This window comes from Sarcophilus harrisii, chromosome 2, assembly GCF_902635505.1.
Source record: "Sarcophilus harrisii chromosome 2, mSarHar1.11, whole genome shotgun sequence".
NCBI lineage: Eukaryota > Metazoa > Chordata > Mammalia > Dasyuromorphia > Dasyuridae > Sarcophilus > Sarcophilus harrisii.
In genome coordinates, this window is record NC_045427.1 from 101,116,863 (window position 1) to 101,136,034 (window position 19,172).

Genomic DNA, 19,172 nt, shown 5'->3' on the forward strand with positions numbered 1-19,172 from the left:
TAAATCATTGAACTGACCACATATTTCCCGAATTTGAACTAGCATCTTATAATAGCTTAATTGCCCATAGCAGTCCAAAGCATGACTTTACACATAGCAAGCAGTCATTTCAGTTAGATGTTGGATGACGGCTTCTGGCATCCCATTTAGTGTTAAGATTCTGTGAAAATAACTTTTCAATGAGAGAAAATTTGTGGCATAGGAAGGCTTTTTTATTGGTAATCCCACTTGGAGTTTCAGACACTGGCACTTTGCCCAAGTCTTTTGTCCAGAGCTCATTTATCTTTGGACAGACAAAATCTCACAGGGTCATAGATCTAAGGCTAAAAAGGACTCCATGTCATCTTACTTCCTAGGAGAATAAGGCCTTTGGAGGTTTAAAAAAAATGACTTAACCAAACTGGAATTTATCCTGGGTAGAATTTGAGCTGGTCAGTTTCTGAATCTGGGGCCAATATTCTTTCCACTGAGCTTCCATTTTCTTATGCTTGAATGGAAGTAAAAGTTTTTTTAAAATTATTAACTCAAGTGACAGAAGTTCTGAAGTTCTGTCTTTGGTATGTCTATACTAGTGCCATGTCCCTACTCCCCCAGAGTAAGTGGCTATACCACTTAATTGGCATAGTATGAAAAATAATAATCTAGTATATCCTTTGAAAATGGAGACTGAATGCGGATCAAAGATACTTTCACCTTTTTTTGGTTGTTTGCTTTTTCTTCCTTGTGATTTTTCCCTTTTGTCATGATTTTTCTTTCACAAAATGACTAATATAGAAATATTTTTTAAATGATTGTGTATCTATAACTTATATCAAGATTTCTGGCTGTATTGGGGAAAGGGAGCAGGTAAGAGAGGGAAAGAGAAAAAAATTTGGAATTCAAAATCTTACAAATATAAATGATGAAAATGAATGAATGAATGAAGTATTTCCTTGTAAACCTTGGTCAGTCTTCTATAACGGCACACAGTTTCAGCAAGAAAAGTAGTTCTGTATACAATGAAATGTGCAACAACCATAAAATCATCCTAGAATTCTCCCCTAGTCAACCGGTGTCCATAAATAATATATTTTCAGTAACTGTCTGTCACTTGTGCTAATATTTTAAAGAGTTGGATTGTCAGATCTTTGAAAAACTCACATGTTTGCAAAGTCCTCAAACTTTTTAAATAGGGGGCCAGTTCACTGTCCCTCAGACTGTTGGATGGCTAGACTATAGTAAAACCAAAAACTTTGTTTTGTGGGCCTTTAAATAAAGAAACTTCATAGCCCTGGGTGAGGGGGATAATTGTCCTCAGCTGCTGCATCCCTGGAAATGATATGTCCAGTATTAAAGAGAATTTATTCTTTTAGAGGGAGAGACCTGTTTGAGAGATGCTACAAGCACATATGCCTCAGTATTGAAAATTTATCACATTTCTCTGAGAAAATACCACAGATCCCAAGTTTGGATCTTAAGATTTTTTTCTCTTACTAACTGTTGCATGAGTACAAATGATTTAATATTAATCAAATTAATTAATTAGTTAATGGAGCCTCAACTTGAAAAATTGATGTTTTTTATGGCAAAGCATTTGTAATACAGGTCTTATTCTCCTATTCAATAATGAAGCCACTGACATTGTGTATTATTGACTATTCATGTCTCTCTGTGCGTAGCACAGAACTCTTTATGTAGTAGGTGCTCAGTAAATTTCAATGGGAATCAAAGTTAAAAGTTGCAGTGTGAACAAGGGGCATTAAAGGGTAAGAGATGGCATATGTCCACAAAGTGTAAAAATATATGAAAGAGAAACATATAATTTATTTATGATCATTACAGTGTCTTTGAAAATAATTCTCCAAAAAGCAATGGAACCATTTATAAATGATTGAAAAGAACTGTATTTTAAAAATCAAACTTTAAAACATTTTAGCTCTGATAATTCATTTTCAAATTAACTATATATATTTGTCATTATGGGTATATTGCGTCATAAGTAAGAACTTTTTTAATTTGTAATTTGTCAAGATTAAAATCAGCCTTGGCTTTTGTGAATGATAGTCTTGCCAGCAAAACTCTTGAATGCAGAGGAATGAATGCCTTTCTGAGGCATTTCTGAGCCTTTAACAGCTCTTAAGGAAATAAAAAGTTTGAAGAGAAGAAGAAAAGAAATAATCATTGTTAGAATGCCTAGGGTCTGAACTTCATAAAAAGTCATAACTTTTAAGTTTCTGCCCTTATCTGTGGGTAGGACTACATTTCTAATTCATTAATTCCCTCTTCAGTGGTGATAATGAGAGACTGTGAGGTATTCTTTGTTTAAATTTTTTTTTTTCCCTTTTGAAATTCAGTGGCCATGATAGTAAAAATACTAACTCTGAAGATAATGTTAATATGTGGATGCAGGAGGAGCTCAGAATATGGGCAAAAGACTGAAGATGTGAATGAGAATATATTTTAATTATGTAAGGCCAAACTATAATGGTGAAGTAAAAGTTAACTCTCCCAGGGCTATTTTAGATGAAGAGCAGTTATGAAAGATTGGTTTCAGAAATGTAAAAGACTTGCGATTACTTATTGCTTCATATCAATTACTCCTTCAGTAGAGTGGAAAACGGAGGGAAAGACAACACCCATTCTATTTTCATTTTGACTTCTTTTGTAAGGGCCTACTTGCATACAGCCTGTGTCATCTAAACAGGTAACAGAAGATGATTTTGTGAAAAAGGAGTATCTGAAATAAAAAGTACTGTTTTATATGATGGAATGAATGACCATAATGGAAAAAAGCCTTTGTGCAAACATCTGTATGAATGGAACCATTCCACTATTAATGGGAGATTTATTACCGAAGAAATCACTACAGAACAGCAAGTGGTAGAGATTGTGTTTTTATTTTAATATGAGAGCCAAGTCTTGCATTAGGACATTGTTGAATCTGGTGCAGAAAATAAATGACACCCGAGGGATCATGTAGCATTCTGCTAGATTGAAGGGCCTTTAATAATCCAATACGCTAATAGCAGTTAAGATAGAGTACGTATAAGAGCTAATCTTGTCTTTTGCTTTTATGATAACTTATGTATGGTAACAAGAAACAGTTATGATGTGTTGGCACCATTGCTCTTAGTAGATGACTTTTTAAATTAAAAAATAAGTTTGCTAAGTGACTTTTTAGAATTTATTTAATGAAAACCCATAAAATATGATACCTGTTTACAGCAAGTTTAATTCATTGTATTACATTCAACTCTCTGAGCATGTATGTTCCTGCCCCGATTCATTCTTTTAGTTGTATAGCTCTAAATACTAACCCATTGTTCAAGCCAGCTTTAAAATAACTAGAAAAGTAGTTGACACTCTTGAGGATTTGTTCATCCATTAATATGAAGACTTGTGAATCAAATTGAAAATAATTCTGTTACTGATTTGTTCCCATTTCTCTAGATCATGTCATCCCCTTTTGGGGTGGCAAAATACTCTTCAAGTTACGTGTATAATTTTGCTGAATTCATTCTGCTTGTGTGAAGTACTTACAGTAGCCTGGAAATATTTATTTCTTCTTTTAGTAAGGTGGCTTTTTTGTTTGTTTGTTTTTAGGAAAAGCTAACTCAATTTCAAAACTCCATATGTTGTAGATGTAGTTTCTCACATTAAGAAATACTTGGTGGTCCTTACTTCTTCTCCCTTCCTCCACAATACCTCTGTTCTGTATCAGTGTTCCTCCTACCTAGAAACAAACCTTACAAGATTTCAGAGCATTGAACCCTCATTTGTACCTCTATTGCAGCTTAGGCCCAGGCAACTGTTTGGGAAAATGTTCAGATGAGCCCTGGGTTCTCAGCTGTACACTAGATGGCAGTTTTGCCATTCCTTCTCTAGCTTCCTCTGCTGCTTGTGTAGCAGTAAAGGAAAGGCCATCAATGTTTAGTCTGCACTCAGAGGGTCTCTGCATGACCAATGCAGACCCCATGGACTTCCTGGAACATGTGTTAGTAATTTAGTTGCAGACATTTATTTCTTTGTTTTACTGCTTGGCTCTTTGAGAAAGTGTTGGTGCCGGGTTATGGGCTGTCTGGATCATGTCAGAGGCCATGGGGATCAAGTTCATGTGACAGGCCAGACTAAGGAAGGATGAAGTTGGAGGAGGTGAGGAAACTGACCCTTACTTTCAACAGCAACAAGTCACTGCCTGTCTGTGGACTGGGGCCAGAAGCCTGGGCGTTTTAGTTCTGCTCCAGCTGAACAAACAAAACACTTTTGCCCATTTGGCTTTTTCATATTTCATCCACAGTAGTTCAGTCAAAGCCCTTTCTATTTCTCAAGAAGAAGTCCTTATCCTTCATCATTCTTTCTCTCTCCATGCTTATTCCTTTAGCCCCATCTAGAAGAGGCGACCTTGAAATCCTCGGCTACTGCATGCTGCAATGGCTGTGTGGCAAACTGCCCTGGGAACAGAACCTGAAAGACCCTGTGGCTGTCCAGACTGCTAAAACAAAGTACACACTTTTAAGTATTTCATCATTTACAAAAACAGGTCTGAAAGAAAGCATCAAAGAGATCTGACATCCTGGAGAAGATCGCCTTTCACCCTACATGAAAGTTAAAGCAAATTTCTTTAATTAAAAAAATATTGTAAAAAGCATTGGGAAGATATAAACTCCAAGAAGCCATCCATAAATACCCATGGTAGATGAGTTGTATAGGAAGACATAAAGTGATTTATTTGCTCCCTTTTTAGGGATTTCCAAAGCTTAGATTCTATATGGTATTATTTTCAAGGAATAACATCTTCATATTAATATATACACAATTAAATGAGTATTGAGAATTGAGTGTGAGTGACAATAACTGTGCCAAGCACCGGTGTTAACATAGGGACAAAATGAACCATTTATTATTTTTCAATTGAGAATGTCCTACTCTTGTGGCTTGGAGGGAATGTGTTTTCTTTTATGGAAAAACTTTCTGTTTAAAGTTGCCCATAGGAAGCAGATCATCTTACTGCCACATAAGTGTTATTAAAATTCTAAATCCAACTTTTTATCAGCCAGAATCTGTGTAAGAATGGGAATTAGGTCAGAATAAGAACCCAGTACATTCCTGCTCTTCCATTCTCTCACTGATGAGGCTTGAGAAAGTCAGTTGCATGCAGCACAAAGAAACCAGTTTTTCATTATAGACCAAGATATGCTCGGCAGTAGTTATCCATAGATGTAATATCACAATTGGAAAAGGCAGCAAAGTTTTAAGTAGGGCAAGTCACAACAGAAGTGCACAATAGGGAGAACTGATCCACAGAAATCAATCTGCAAATTGTGTGGCATCAGCTCTCAGCAGAGAGAAAGGTTAGCCTGCAGACTCTGGATAATACAGACTACATTTGTAAATGTTGACATATGTTATATTTAATATTTCTCCTTTGGAAGTTTGGATTGCCATAGCCTTTTTACTCCCCCCACTCCAAACTAACACATAGCCACAATTCAATGTTCCATCAATCATTCATGCTCTTCAGTGATCCATGTGTCCAAATTAACCCTTGGACACCTGGCATTCTTCAGATTGTGAGCCACATAAGTACTCAAAAAGACAGATGTTTACATGCAATGCTCTGGTCCACTTAGAATCAAAAAATGCAAGATATTACACCCTGTTTTGCTGAATGAGAAAAATGAACTTGGGTTCATAAAATATTATTAGGATAGTTAAAATTAAATAGTTATGGTTAATTTTAATAAAAATGCTACCAAATACTATGTTCATTTTTTTCCCCTCCATTAGTCCATCTACAATCTGGTGCTAATCTAATCAATATAAAATAGTACAGGTTCTCATTGCATTGTCCCCAGCCACACATCAGAGATTTTTTGGCTAATTTGTGGTATTTTCTGTTATTCTACATAACAATAGAAGCCTAGCATATATGTAATATGTGTGTACACACACACATCTATACACAATCTGTCCCAGTTATGTTTACTGTGGGGAGATATAACGCTGAATATCCTCATTTTGGTGTGTTTGTAAACTCTTCCTTTATGCCGCTTATTTTCCTAGGCCACGGTGACATTACAAATTGAAATGAGCACACGATGTGTTTGTTGTCGTGGTTTTGCATATGTCTGGGTTTGTGCCGTGAAGTGCGTACCACAAGAATGTTAAGTTGCATTTTTTAGTATTTGTAGTGCACACAGCTGAGTGCAATTGAAGGAAATGTTTATGTCCTGCCTAATGCATTTTTTATATATATATATGGAAACCTAGGTGGGGGAAGAAAGCACCATTTTCTTTTTAAACCTTTATTTGCCAACCTGTTTATTAGAGCTTAGTCAAAAACATTTCTTATTAAAAAGGCAAATTATCAATGCACTTTGAAATTTTCAAATGAACTACCTAAATAAAGTTAAAAAAATTTCAAGTGTCCTAACAATTCATTCTCCCTCAGTTTTTATGATTTAATTCAAATGAAGTAACATACATAAGAAGCTTAAAGTACCATGTAAATGAACTATTATTTTAAAAAGACAAAATACTAATATTTAATTCAATTTTCCTTTAAAATGTTTCTGTGGAGAATAATTATGACAGATTTCATCCCCAAAGTTAACTTAGACATTCCATTCAGATGGACTTTTAATCAGAACATTTCACTTCTCATTCCATAGTGTTCAGACTCTGGTTAAAAATTAAGACTGGTTAGGATAAATTCTGATCTTTCCTTTCCCTCTCAGAACAGGTATGTTGGGAGTAAGGTTGCCAATAATTAGCCATCTCAAAATCCCTTCCCTACAAAAGCTGAGTTTTATTGTTGGGTAATTTTTCAGATGAATCACCTGCTATAAAGCAAATTAAATGTGTGCTATGCTCTGTTTTAGTCTTCTGGATGAGCTCCCCAATTCAGTGATGAAGTGGAATCCTTCTGGAAACAGCTGCCGTAAGTCTGATTATCACCTCTATTGTACATTTTACAGCTCACTGCCTTTGCCCATCTCCCTACTTCACCATCCTTCCTCTTTCCCTACTTTACCCCTCACATCTCTCCTTCCTCCCAAAAAAGAAAATTCATCATAGATAGGTTTCTGTCTGAAATGGAGAAAACAAAGTTTTTGATAATTTAGTATATTTTTGACTAAAAAATATGAGCCTATGACAGAAAATAAGCAGATTTCTAGTGGTGGTAGAATTATTCTGCTAATAGGTTATTTTGGGGGGTTAGTGTTTTAAAAATCCTGCAAGATCTTAATCACCAAGTGTACTTCATTTCAGGTACATGTGTTAACACATTTTTTTTCTTGCTCATTTATAATTTAAAGAAATACATTGATGGACACCAGGAAAAAAAAGTTAGAGAAACTTTTATTCCACAAAAAGATGACTGTTTGCTGTTAATCATGTATGGTGGTGCTTGGTAAAAGACTAAATACAGCCAATAAGTATATTACTTTTACACTGAACAGGTAGCAGAAATTTCAAGCCTGTTTAAGATAGAGGAACTTTGTGTATAGAAAACGAATTAAGTTGTTTTCTCTCTGAAGTGTTTAGAGGATGCCTTCATTCTTTAATTGACAGCATTATCAGTATCACCCAAGCTCTTGTCATTTATTTATGCATCCATGACCCATTGTTGAGCTCTGGTTTAACTACTGAGTCAGGCTGTCATGTAGGGCCGCTTTGCTTCTATCTTCAGCCTTGCTTCCATCACCAAGACTGATAAGCATAGGGATTCTTGCTGCCTCTGTTCTTGCAGTGTTTAGTCCCCGGATGAGCGGTCAGATAATTCCTTTTAGAGGAACCTATATACTTTGTATATTGGCCTAATATGAAGCAACTCAACCAAGAGTTGAAAAGTAAAATTAACCATTATTGATCCATCTAGTCATTTGTTGTTTTTTGTTTTTAAAGCTTCCAAAGGAAGTTACTTAGCATTGTAGAAAGAATGCTAGCTTTGGAGTGAGATAAAGTGGATTCAGATTTCTCTGTTTTTTTCTTAACTGTGTGGGTTAGGGCAAATCACTTAACCAACTTAATCACTCAGTACTTCATAAGACCAATAAAAGGGTTAGGCTATGTGGCCAGTCTCTAATCCTATAATCTAATCCTATAATAGTTTGCATATAATAGTTTGGTCTTAGAATTAGAAAGATTCATCTTGAGTTCAAATTCAGCATCATACAGTTTACTGTGCAAGCCAGAGCAAGTTACTTATCTTGTTTGCCTCAGTTCTTCACCTGTAAAATGAACTTGAGAAGGTTTATAAAGTGATTTATGTAATGTTATCTCATTTGAGAAATAACAGTGCACAGTGAATAGACTTGTTGGGCCTGGAGTCAGTAAGATTGGTTAAAGCTGGCCTCAGATACTTACTAATTGTGTGGCCCTGAGCAAGTCACTTCACATTGTTTGCCTCAGTTTCCTCATTTGTCAAGTAAGCTTGGGAAGAAATGGCAAACCACTCCAATGTCTTTACTGAGAAAATCCCAAATGGAGTCACTAAGAGTTGGCTCCAAGTGAAATGACTGAACACATCTCATTTGATCCTTATGTGTGTATACATGTATGGTAGATGCTTTTATTATTTTCATTTTATAGATGAGGAAACTGAGATTGAGAGAAGTTTAATTGATTTTCCCAGAGTCAGTAAATATCAGGGCTTCCTAAGCTGCCTAATGAGGCCCTGTGAGATAAAGATGGCATATAATATGTCTACCAATTTTGAACAAGTTTTGTTTGTAATAGGAACTTGCCTATGTCAACTTTCAAATTTCAACACCTTTTCTAATCAGTCATTTAGCAAATATTTATTAAGTGCTTTCTAACAGCTCTACTTTGTGCTGAGCACTGGTAATTTAAATGTATAAAGACTTTGCCCTAATGGAGCTTACATTCTAATTGGGGAAGGTTTCTCAAATGGGAGGAGTATGCACAAGTCTATTTTTTTTTCCTATCAGTATTTTTGACTCTTTAGAACTACCAGCCTTCATTTTTTCTTTTTCTTTTTACCTGGAGTGAGAGAGGGGAATGAAAGCCTGATTCAAAAAAAAAACAAAACAACACAAAAACTGAGATTATTCCCTGGTTAAAATGTCATGGAAAAAAAAATTAGAATGACTATATTTCTGCATTATTTGATAATATTGGAAGATTATTTCTGGTGTAGAATTTAAGATCCTTAAAAATAGGGACTTGGTCCTCATTTGATAATTGTATTATAGCACTTAGTATGAGGCCTTGCACATAAAAGGTATTTAATATCTTTTTATAAAGGTTTGAATTAAATTGGTATACCTCTTTCTACCCTCCTCCCCCAAAATAATTTCAAATGCAGTTTTGTTTTATTTTAATGGTCAGCCAGAATGTACTATAAGGATTTATTTCAATTAAGCATGTAATTAAGCAAGAGGAATGCTTACATGGTAGTGAAGACTGATGCTCTTACTATTATAGGTATTATTAGAAATCATTTTGAACCACAGCAGGATACATGAAGGGAAGATTGGATAGTGTCTTTCTTGGGTCCTAACATTAATCTTATTGATTGACAAAAGTTTCATTGCTACTGTCAAAATTATGTAACTTTAACAAGCTTCAGAGAAAGCAGCATGCTGTAGCAGATAGTCAACTGGCCCTGAAGTTAGAAGGCCTGGGATCAAATGCCGTCTTCACCAGAGAGAGGGCTATGCTAACCTTTGCAAGATTTTTCACCCTTTAAAGTTCCTCAGACAGTTCTCTAGGACAGTTAATTGCAGAACTGCTGTTTGCCTTGATAGAGTGAATTTGTTCACTGAGAGTTCTGCATACAATAAAATCATAGTTGTGATCAAAAAACAAAACAAACAGACAGACACCTTATTCTTAAATTAGGAAATGACTGATGTGAAGGAGACTGGCTTCTAATGGCATGGAAATGTAAACTTTGTTAAGTTTTTGAGTTTAAATAGATTAAAACCACACAACATTCACTTTAATCATAGTTTTCATTTTTTTAGCACTTTAATGTTTACAAAGCACTTTACATATATTAGCTCATCACTTTATCAGGTAGGTTCTATTATATTATTTCTACTTGAAGGAAACATTAGAATTTAGAAAGATGAGGCTTCCTAAAAAGAGAGGCAGTGATGATATTCGAACAGCATCCTTTAGCATCCAGGAAAGATCATCTACTATTTATATTCCCTACATCTTAGTCAGTTTCAACTAGTATTTGTTAAATGTACACTACATACCAATCACTATATTAAGAACTAAGGATACAAAAGAAAAAAAATATTGCCTGTACTTAAGCTGCTCAGTCTATTCTGTAACTGATAAACTAAATACCTCTTCTGAGATGCAAAATTTTCTTTTGTCACCTCCAAAATTAAAATGCCAACATCTTAAATCTGTATCACATCATAGTGGCCTAAGCATCAGGTTGATAGCAACTAGCCATTTTGGAGCTAGGTTGCTGTATTTTCCTCCTGTTTCTATTTTCTTCCATGTTTCTCTCTCAGACCCCAGATCCTGCAAGGTTCCTTCCATCCCAAAGGAACAGCTAGTCTAGTGGGATGGTTTTCTATCCTCTCACCTACCATTTCTTAGAATTTTCCTTTTTTCTACTTTTCTTGGTACAAAAAAACTAATTGTTGCTAGTAAACCAGTCAAAAAACATTCATTAGAAGTTTATCTTTTGCCAGGCACTGTAGCTAAAAGTGCTAAGCCAAGAAAGGAAAAAGCACAATTATTGCTCTCAATGAATTCACATTCAAATAGGAAAAAGAATATCTGAACAATTTCATACAAGTTCTATGCTTTATACATAGAAGGTGCCTTGTATATAGAAGCCATCAGCAGTGAGTAGGGGATAGTATGGGGGAAAAGAGGAAAAGAAAGAAATCTTGATCAGAAAGCAGTTGGTCGCAATGAAGAATCCCTAGGGAATCCAGTAATAAATTTTTAATGTTCAAAGAAAAAAATTAAGGGTATTATATTGATCTTGTAAGGATGGGAATGTATCAAAAAGACAATGGTAGGGAGTCCAAAGATCTTGTTCCATCCCAATTTATTGGAATTGTTTAGAGAGGAGGAAGGCAGAGTTGCTACTCCTCAGCAATTTCTGGGTTGTGGCAGGAGCTGTCTAAGACTCTGACTTAAGGAGAGATGTATTATGGATATTCTAGTTTAGAAATCCCTATATTTCTCCAAAGACACACTGTTATTCATAAATAGTAGTTAGTTTCTGGTAGTACTATTAATAAAGTACAAGCAATCTATGATTTATGTACACCTGACTTACATTCCATGCAGACATCTGGCAACAGCAGTAACTCCCCTTCCTTTTATTGCTCTTGCTTCCTGGGAATGCCTCCAACCCAACTCAAGTCTCTCTTGTAGCTTCAGGTTTTGGTTAAAGCCTGCCCATGTCTCGAACAGAAGAGATGAAAAGAAAGGAGATGGGAGAAGAGGATGGCAAATACTCCTTTACCATGCTACCCATTTTCTTTTGCTCTCTATTAAAGACACAGGCACTGTTCTTTTTGGTAAATTCCTTAGCTTTTCCCATCTCTTAATATTCATTCATTAATGGGGAGAAAGCTTCATGTGGATGCCAATCTGAACTGTGCTTAAAATGAACATAGGACAAAGGGATGAGGAGGGAATATATTCCTAGCCTGTAGGACCACTTGGGAGAAGCACTGTGATGGGAAATGGAATTTTGTTTATGGAGAGCAGCTAGTTTGATTAGAAAAGAAAGTGAATGAGGAGTACTGCAAAGGTAAATGGAAGTCTTGCTATGGAGTGGAGGATATCAAATGCCTGAGTTTTTTTTTTTTTAATTTCATCCTAGAAGCAGTAGGAAGACCTTGATATTTGAGTTGAAGTAACAGGGTGAAGTGTGTTTTAGGAATCCTAATTCAACAATTTCATGAAAGATGAATTGGAGTGGGACATGATTGACATTAGAAAGACCAATTAGGAGAAAGACCAATAAAGTAGTCCAAATGAAAGGTAATGAGAGCCTTGAACTAGATAAGAGGAAGAATAGAGCCTGAATGGAGGGAAGAAAACAGATATAAGAGATATAGTGGAGGTAGGATCAACAGAATTTTGTATCTGATTGGATATGAGTATGATGGAGAGGGAATAGTTAAGGGTGAATCCAAGGCTGCAAACTTTGACAAGTTTGGAGAGTATTTGGTGATGTAGCCAACATAAAAGAAGGAAAGGGAGAATGAGTTTTAGGGAAATATGGTAATTTCTATTTTGAAATGTTAAGTTTCAGCTATTCTGTAAGACACATGTAGGTGTGGACATCGAACTGGCAGTTCTTAATCCTAGAATTTTGTTCTTTCAATGAAATGTCTGGGATACACTGAGAATGACTTTTTCCTTCTTCTGAAATAGGGATTTTTCAGTTCTTCCTCTGCTTCCTTTCTTACGTGTGACATTGTTTTTCCTTATAGGACCTACATAGATGAAAGGGGTGGGAAAAAAGGAGTCATGCATAAGCTGGAACCATTTCATTCTTTTTACTAGCAGAAAACCTGGTCCTATGCAAGAATATATCATATTCCCTAGTGAGGCAGGGAAAGAGAGAAATCCTGGTTGGAAATAACAAGTGGTAATAATAGAAAAGGAAAAATGCAGCCAGTGCTGGGGATTGTAGAAGAAAAGAAATTACTTACAAGCAAGCTAGAATTGACCACAAAATTTATGTAAAATAATTTATCCTATAAATAGGCCCTAGACCACCACCATTTCTTACCTATTTGAATATATTAGGGACATTATGTCATGTGATTCATTGTGATTTCATTAGAATACAAGATCCATGAAGGTAAGGACACTGGTTTTTATCTTCAGATAAATGCTTTTTGATTGATTGTCCATACATTGTTAAAATAGCTCAAAATCTGATTGACAGAGGGCAAGATAACATCATACCTTATAAATTCGTCTAAGGGGAAAAAAATAAAAATCCTTGTTCTGTTGCTACATTACTTAAAAACCAGGTCAGAAACCTAAGTAGGTAAGGGAGTTGGAGGGCAGAAGCAGTTCCAAGGGTAGGTCAAACAACTTGATTTTTCAAGAGCCAAGGTCAGGTGGTGATACATTTTTGGCACTGTTTTCTACCAACTAGCTGCTGGTCTGGTGGCTGGGGTGATTCAAAAAGACCACATTCTGCCATTAGTTGTAGTCATACCATTCTTGATGGAACTGCCCTGGAAGTAAGGGCACTAATTTAAGTCACACAGTCCCAGGGAGTAGCCCTGAGCTGTGTGCTTTCAAATAGTCACTGGCTGGGCTATAATGGGGGAATTGGCATGCAGGAGCTCCCTGCTGCCATTTCTGCCAGTAGGGATCAAGAGAAAGTGCCAAGGTTCCCGTAGTTCCCACATCACCATCACCATCACCACCTCTGTCGGAATGGTAGGAGATGTGTAGGGTGGCAGGAAATCCCTTTCTCCCGACCCTCCTTCCCGAATCTTTTTGCCACAGAATAAAAACCTAAATAAAGAATAAAGAAGCACCATGTACTATATGGTTGTGTAAATAAGCGTTGAAAGAAACAAAAACAAAACCCTTCAATTTCTGGGATCCACTGAAAATGGACAGCACAATTCATTTTCATGCCTATTTTTAAAAGCTCCTGTGCCAGGCACTTCCTTAAAGTATCTTATACCTTAAATTTCAAACCCAGACCCTTTGAAACAAGAATGAAAAATAGTGTGTCCACTTGAATCACAGCTGTGGTTGCACCTCATTTCTTGGTACCAGCTGACTTTCAGTGCACCTCACATCTGCCTGTGCATTTTTTATGATACTTCTCAATACAGAACCAATGCATGCAAGATTGCACCAGCCAAGAAACAAAAGGGAGAAAGCCCTCCCTTGCTTCAGCTTCATTAGTCAGGAAGATTGTATGGTGAGTGGACAGGTCTCAGAAGGTATACAGAGCTTCAGGGTGTCAAGCCTGGATGAGAACCTGGAACACAAGGCCATTCCTTAATGTACTGTTGGAGCCACTAAGTAAGAACCTTGGTTGACACCTGCTGAGATTCTTTTCCCTAGAAATGCTGTCAGTCTAATGCCAAATAACCTTGAATAGGCAAGAGTTCCATTTTTTAAAATTTAACTTTTTTTTTTGCTTAACTACTAAGCATATCTAATTTATTACTATTTTACAATGTTTATATTTTTAATAATTATAGTCATCAAATCCAGATTGTTAATTATTTCCTTCTTTCTGTGAGAATAATACATAAGCAGCTAAAAAGCAGTTCATTTTTACTTTAAAAATGTGTTCTATCCTACTCCATTACTATATAGATCCCTTTATTTTAGGACTTTTGAGAACCTGGAAAACATTTGCCTTTGGGCATTTGGGTTTTTTGATAGGTGACAAAGATTTTTGAAACTAAAAGAAACTTCAACATTTTTCACAAAAAAGAAATGACAATTAAAAAAAAAATTCTTTTCAGGTGAAATTGCCCAGTTTTTGGCATCTGTCAATGGTTTAGCATATGATGAAAAGCCCAAGTATCAAATGCTAAAGAAAATACTGCTGAATGGATTGGAATCAAATGGAATACTACACAAAGGGCTACTGGAATTTTCTGCTGCTGGATATATCAGGAGTGCAAATGCTTCCTCAAAAGATCAAAAAGTAAGTAATGTGATCCTTAGGGGTTGATGATTACATTTTTATGAAACTTTTGTGCCATAGGAAATTGATTTAGGTCTCAAAATGAGTCTGACTCTGAAGTTTCTTGTTCATTAGATTTGTTCATTCTTGTTTCCTCTCATTTGGCCCAAACTCCTGGATGTGGGCTCTCAAGGAAGAAAACTGCCATAAGTAGTTTTGTTAAACTCATAGTTTTTCAAATCAAAGAAGTAGGGCCTGTGGATTATTATTATCACAAGGAAAAATCTGACCTCCTATAGTCAGATTAAAAGCAGCATTTCCTTTAGTGGTTAAAACATTGAATTTACTTTCTTTCAACTGTTTCTTGCCTCCATTTTCCTGACAATTTGACCAATTTTGAGGTAGGATATTCTTGGATTCAAATAAATTATTTGTATGTAGTGTTGCATGATGATTTTTCTGGAATGATGTATTAAAAACAAAACAGACATCATTTTTATTTTTATAGTTCTACCTTCTACCCTCTGTTCCCCCCTTATTTTTTTCTTCAGTCTTGAAAGCTCAGTTAAACAGGTTTGAAAAATAAAAAATAAAAAGCAGATTCGAGATTGATGCCATTAGTGAGATTACTGGACCTGCAACAAAATATCAGTCCTGCTCCTTCAATGAAACTACTCTTATGCAAAAGACCTGTTTCTTCTCTGATGCATGTGCAATAAGGCAGGGTCAGGGTGCCATTCATTTTTAATATTTCTTGTGAACTTTGGATCATCACAAGTGTATATGAGCCAAGAATGCAGGATGCAAACTAATGTGACTGATAGGCTGCTAGATGAATGGTGAGTCAAGTATCAGTGCACAGATGGTTCTGATTTGCTGAGTTTTGTAGCTGCTGCAACTGAAGACATAAAATATCCTTCTAGTCATAAATTAGCTCTTTGGAAGCAAAACCTTGGCACCAGAGCTTTACAACCTTCAATTAGTAGGGAAAGAAGTATTTGAATGACTGTGGTATTGACATCTGTAGGCCTGCATAGTAATCATTCCTAATAGAAGAGAATATCTGTTTGAGGAGGTTTTGCATGGCTAATTAACTACCAGTGAGAATATGTAATTTTTTCATGATCTCCTGATTGTCACCTTTCTCTCATGATACAATTACGTTTTATTGTAGCAAGTGGCTCACAAACCAATTGTCAGCACTATTTACGTATTGTAGAAGGCAGAACAAAAGTTCATGTTTAATAAAAAGCCACTGGATTTTGATCTTGGTAATTACTGAGACTTATTTTAACAGTTTTATTGACTTTTGTGTTTTTATCACTTTTGCAACAAAACAGAAAAGCCATTTCATTGACATATATTTCCCTTGCAATAATGGTCACCACTTAATCTGCACTAATTTAAGCAGCTTTTTCTCATTTTTGTAGTTTTTCAGTTTAGTAAACTTAATTGAAATATAAAAGAAGCTAATATAAAAAGTGATATCTGTATTCTCCTTTGATATAAAAATTTAGATTGTACCACTATAATCTTTATTTTTATCAAGAAAGGGTTTTTTTTTAAATATATTTTATGAAACTACTTTTATAGGAAAAGAATAGAGTATAAAATTCTTTATTAGGTGCCTCAATTTGGAATAATATTTCACCCTCTTTATTCTTTCAGTTAGGACATTGAGTAATTATGAGAAGCAAAAACAAAACATTAACTCATAAAAATCTCAAAAAATTAACTAATGTCTTAAATATATACACATTAAAAACAAAAGTTATTACCATATTATCCTGGATATATTTTTTTGAAAGTATCTGTTATATAAATGACTCCTCATTGGCTAAGTATTTTTAATTGAGTATTTCTTAGTTTTTTTAAATAAAATTTTATATCAAAAATTTATAGCATAAAATATTATATTTGTGTATACATATGCTTACATAAGTAATTTAAGTTAAATAAATTTTTATCAAGCAGCTAAGCATTCTTTTTAATATTATAAATGTTTTTATTTTTTCTGAATATTTGTTGAGTGTAGACTCTCCCCTGATGCAGCTTTTCTCTAAATGGGCTTAGAGTGCTATCTGTAGCATTGAGAAAAATTTGCCATGCCACAACGTCTTGTGGGTAAAGTGTCAAGCTTGGAGTCAGGAAGACCCAAGTTCAAATCATGCCTCTGATGCTAACAGTGTAACAACGGGTATATCAATTTATAATTCAGAACCTGTTTTCCACATTTCCAAAATGAAAGGAAAAATATGATGGCATCTAACTCTGATTAGTTAAGAAGCTTAAATAATCCAATGCACACAATACTTTGCAGACTATAAAGTACTATGACTATTATGTCAGAGGCAGAATTTGAGTCAGATCTCAGGACTTCTATACACTAAAGCAAAAGGACTCTATTTTCATACTATTCCAGTAAATAAATGAGAAAATTTCTTTCTAAAAATATGACAGTATAAGAGACTGATATAAACTAAATATAGGATGACCGACTTTGTATAATCACTAAAATCTAAAATGCAGGACCATCATCCCTTGCACGATGCATGATAACATTTTGGTTTTCCACACTGAGTAGATTTCAAACTTTTAGGTTCATGGCTTGCAGGATATTTTTTGCTCACGAAACACCTGGGTGTACTAGAAGAGGTATAGAAAGTAAATAAAAGGGTTCCCATGACTCAAAATTTTCAGGAGAAAAAACAGACAAAAATTTCTGTGGATCAGTCTGCTATAAAAAGCTATTTCACTTTCAAGTGTATGTGGAGGATTGAGTGGTTTTTAAAATTTTTGTTTCCTCAATGATTCATTTAATTAGCTAAAGAAAATAGCCCATCTACAAGGAGGAAAAAAAGGCATCCAGTTCTTGAAAAAGGAAAAATAAAGAAGACTGTTATCCAGAATTAATAACATAGCTGGAAATTCCAAACAGTGCTCCATTTTTGAGTAAAGTCACCCAACTGGTTAGAAGTAGACAGATAGGCTTTGCTGATTTTTCACAGTAGACCACAAGTACTCAATTGACCTAAGGGTGGGAAGAATGCAAGATCCCACAGTATTTGTTTTTTGACTATCAAAAATCATTAAATTTTGTAGTAAAATGCAGCTTTAGTGGTTGTTCTCCAGCAGGTTATATGCCCCATGTATATATTAAAGTCATGGAAGAATCCTTGTTACATTCAGGGAAAGAACTGTTTGGTGATCTGATTATCAAGTAAAGAATAAACAAGAAAGCATGTGCCCAGAAATGTATTTACTATTGTCACATAGGATGTCTGGTCAAGTGCCTAAGTTGGATTCCATATAGTGAAACTATCCAGGTGATCCTTTTTGTTAATGACTTTGTGCACATTAGTAAGGGCCTTGGCTACTACATGATCTCCTTAATAGAGGCAGCTAGCTAGGTGGCCCAGTGGATAAAGCCCTGGAGCTGGAGTCAGGAAAATGAGCTCAAATTGAGCCTCAGACATTCACTAGCTGTGGGCTTCAAGCAAGTTACTTAACCTCTGCTTGCCTAAATTTTTACCTGTAAAAGGATAAGATATTTGTAAAGCATTTTGCAAATTTAAAACAATATAGAAATGCTAGGGTTTTTTTTTTATTAAGTCCATAGTCACTCAAGATAAGGGTTACAGTCCACAGGGAAATTAAGTGAATAGTAATGTATATTGTTCTTAACATATATCCTGAATAGGCCCTGTAGATGGACCATGACTGGGTCTAAAAATCGAGTAAGAGAAGAGTGAAGATTAGATTGAATTTGAGAAATTGTTCTGTTTGTCTTCTCAAAGTGTTTTTAAGAGAACAAACTCTTCTCTGACACATAACCATATTTATATAAAAATAATAACACCTGACCTAGAGGAAGGTATCCATCTTTTATTGAAGTTCGGTGAAAAATTAATGAAAGGATATAGATAAATCACATAGGACGAGAATGCCACAAACCTCAGACGTAACAGCTTACTTAGCTACTCCAGCTGGCACTCATCTACCGTATGAGTAATCATCTAGTCTTTTCTTTAAAACTTTTAAAGAGGGGGCCATGTAACACCTTTTAAGGAAGTCCACCTCACTTTTGGACAACTTTAATTATTAGGAACTTTTCCCCTTGCATTTATTTGAAATCTGCATCTCTAATTTTTCCTCATTAGTCTTAATTGTGTCCTCTGGAGCAAACCAAGAAATTTGACTTTCTCTAGTATTTGAAAACATATTTGTTATTTCCCATCAGTTTTTTCTTCCCCAGACGCCTAAGTCCAAAGTTCCTTCAATCAATCTTCATATCACATGAACTGAAGATAATACAACCTTCTGGTTGGTCTTCTCTGGATACTATCCAGCTTATCAGACTTCCATTTTATGGTAGTTTCTTTGTAGCCAGTTTATCCATATTCTTTTAGACTCTACTTATCCCCAGATGATGGATTATTCCCCTCAGTACTTCCATTAACTGTCTCCTCCCCCAACTCACTTGCAGGGATAGAGATTTCAACTAAATCTAAGGAAAAAAATTCTGACAAATGAGAATTGTCCAAGAGTGTATTGTCTTAGG

General features: G+C 35.3%; 1 protein-coding gene across 5 annotated transcripts in view; it reads left to right on the forward strand.

Moving 5' to 3' along the window:
* The window catches only part of VRK2 (VRK serine/threonine kinase 2), a 90,954-nt gene that overhangs the window by 66,715 nt on the left and 5,067 nt on the right, over positions 1-19,172 (forward strand). For all 5 annotated transcript variants that reach the window (XM_003758264.4, XM_012540202.3, XM_031950508.1 and 2 more), the window contains 3 exons: positions 4,361-4,481; positions 6,861-6,919; positions 14,448-14,632. In XM_003758264.4, coding sequence (XP_003758312.1) covers positions 4,361-4,481; positions 6,861-6,919; positions 14,448-14,632 — 365 coding nt within the window. The remainder of the gene's footprint in view (positions 1-4,360; positions 4,482-6,860; positions 6,920-14,447; positions 14,633-19,172) is intronic.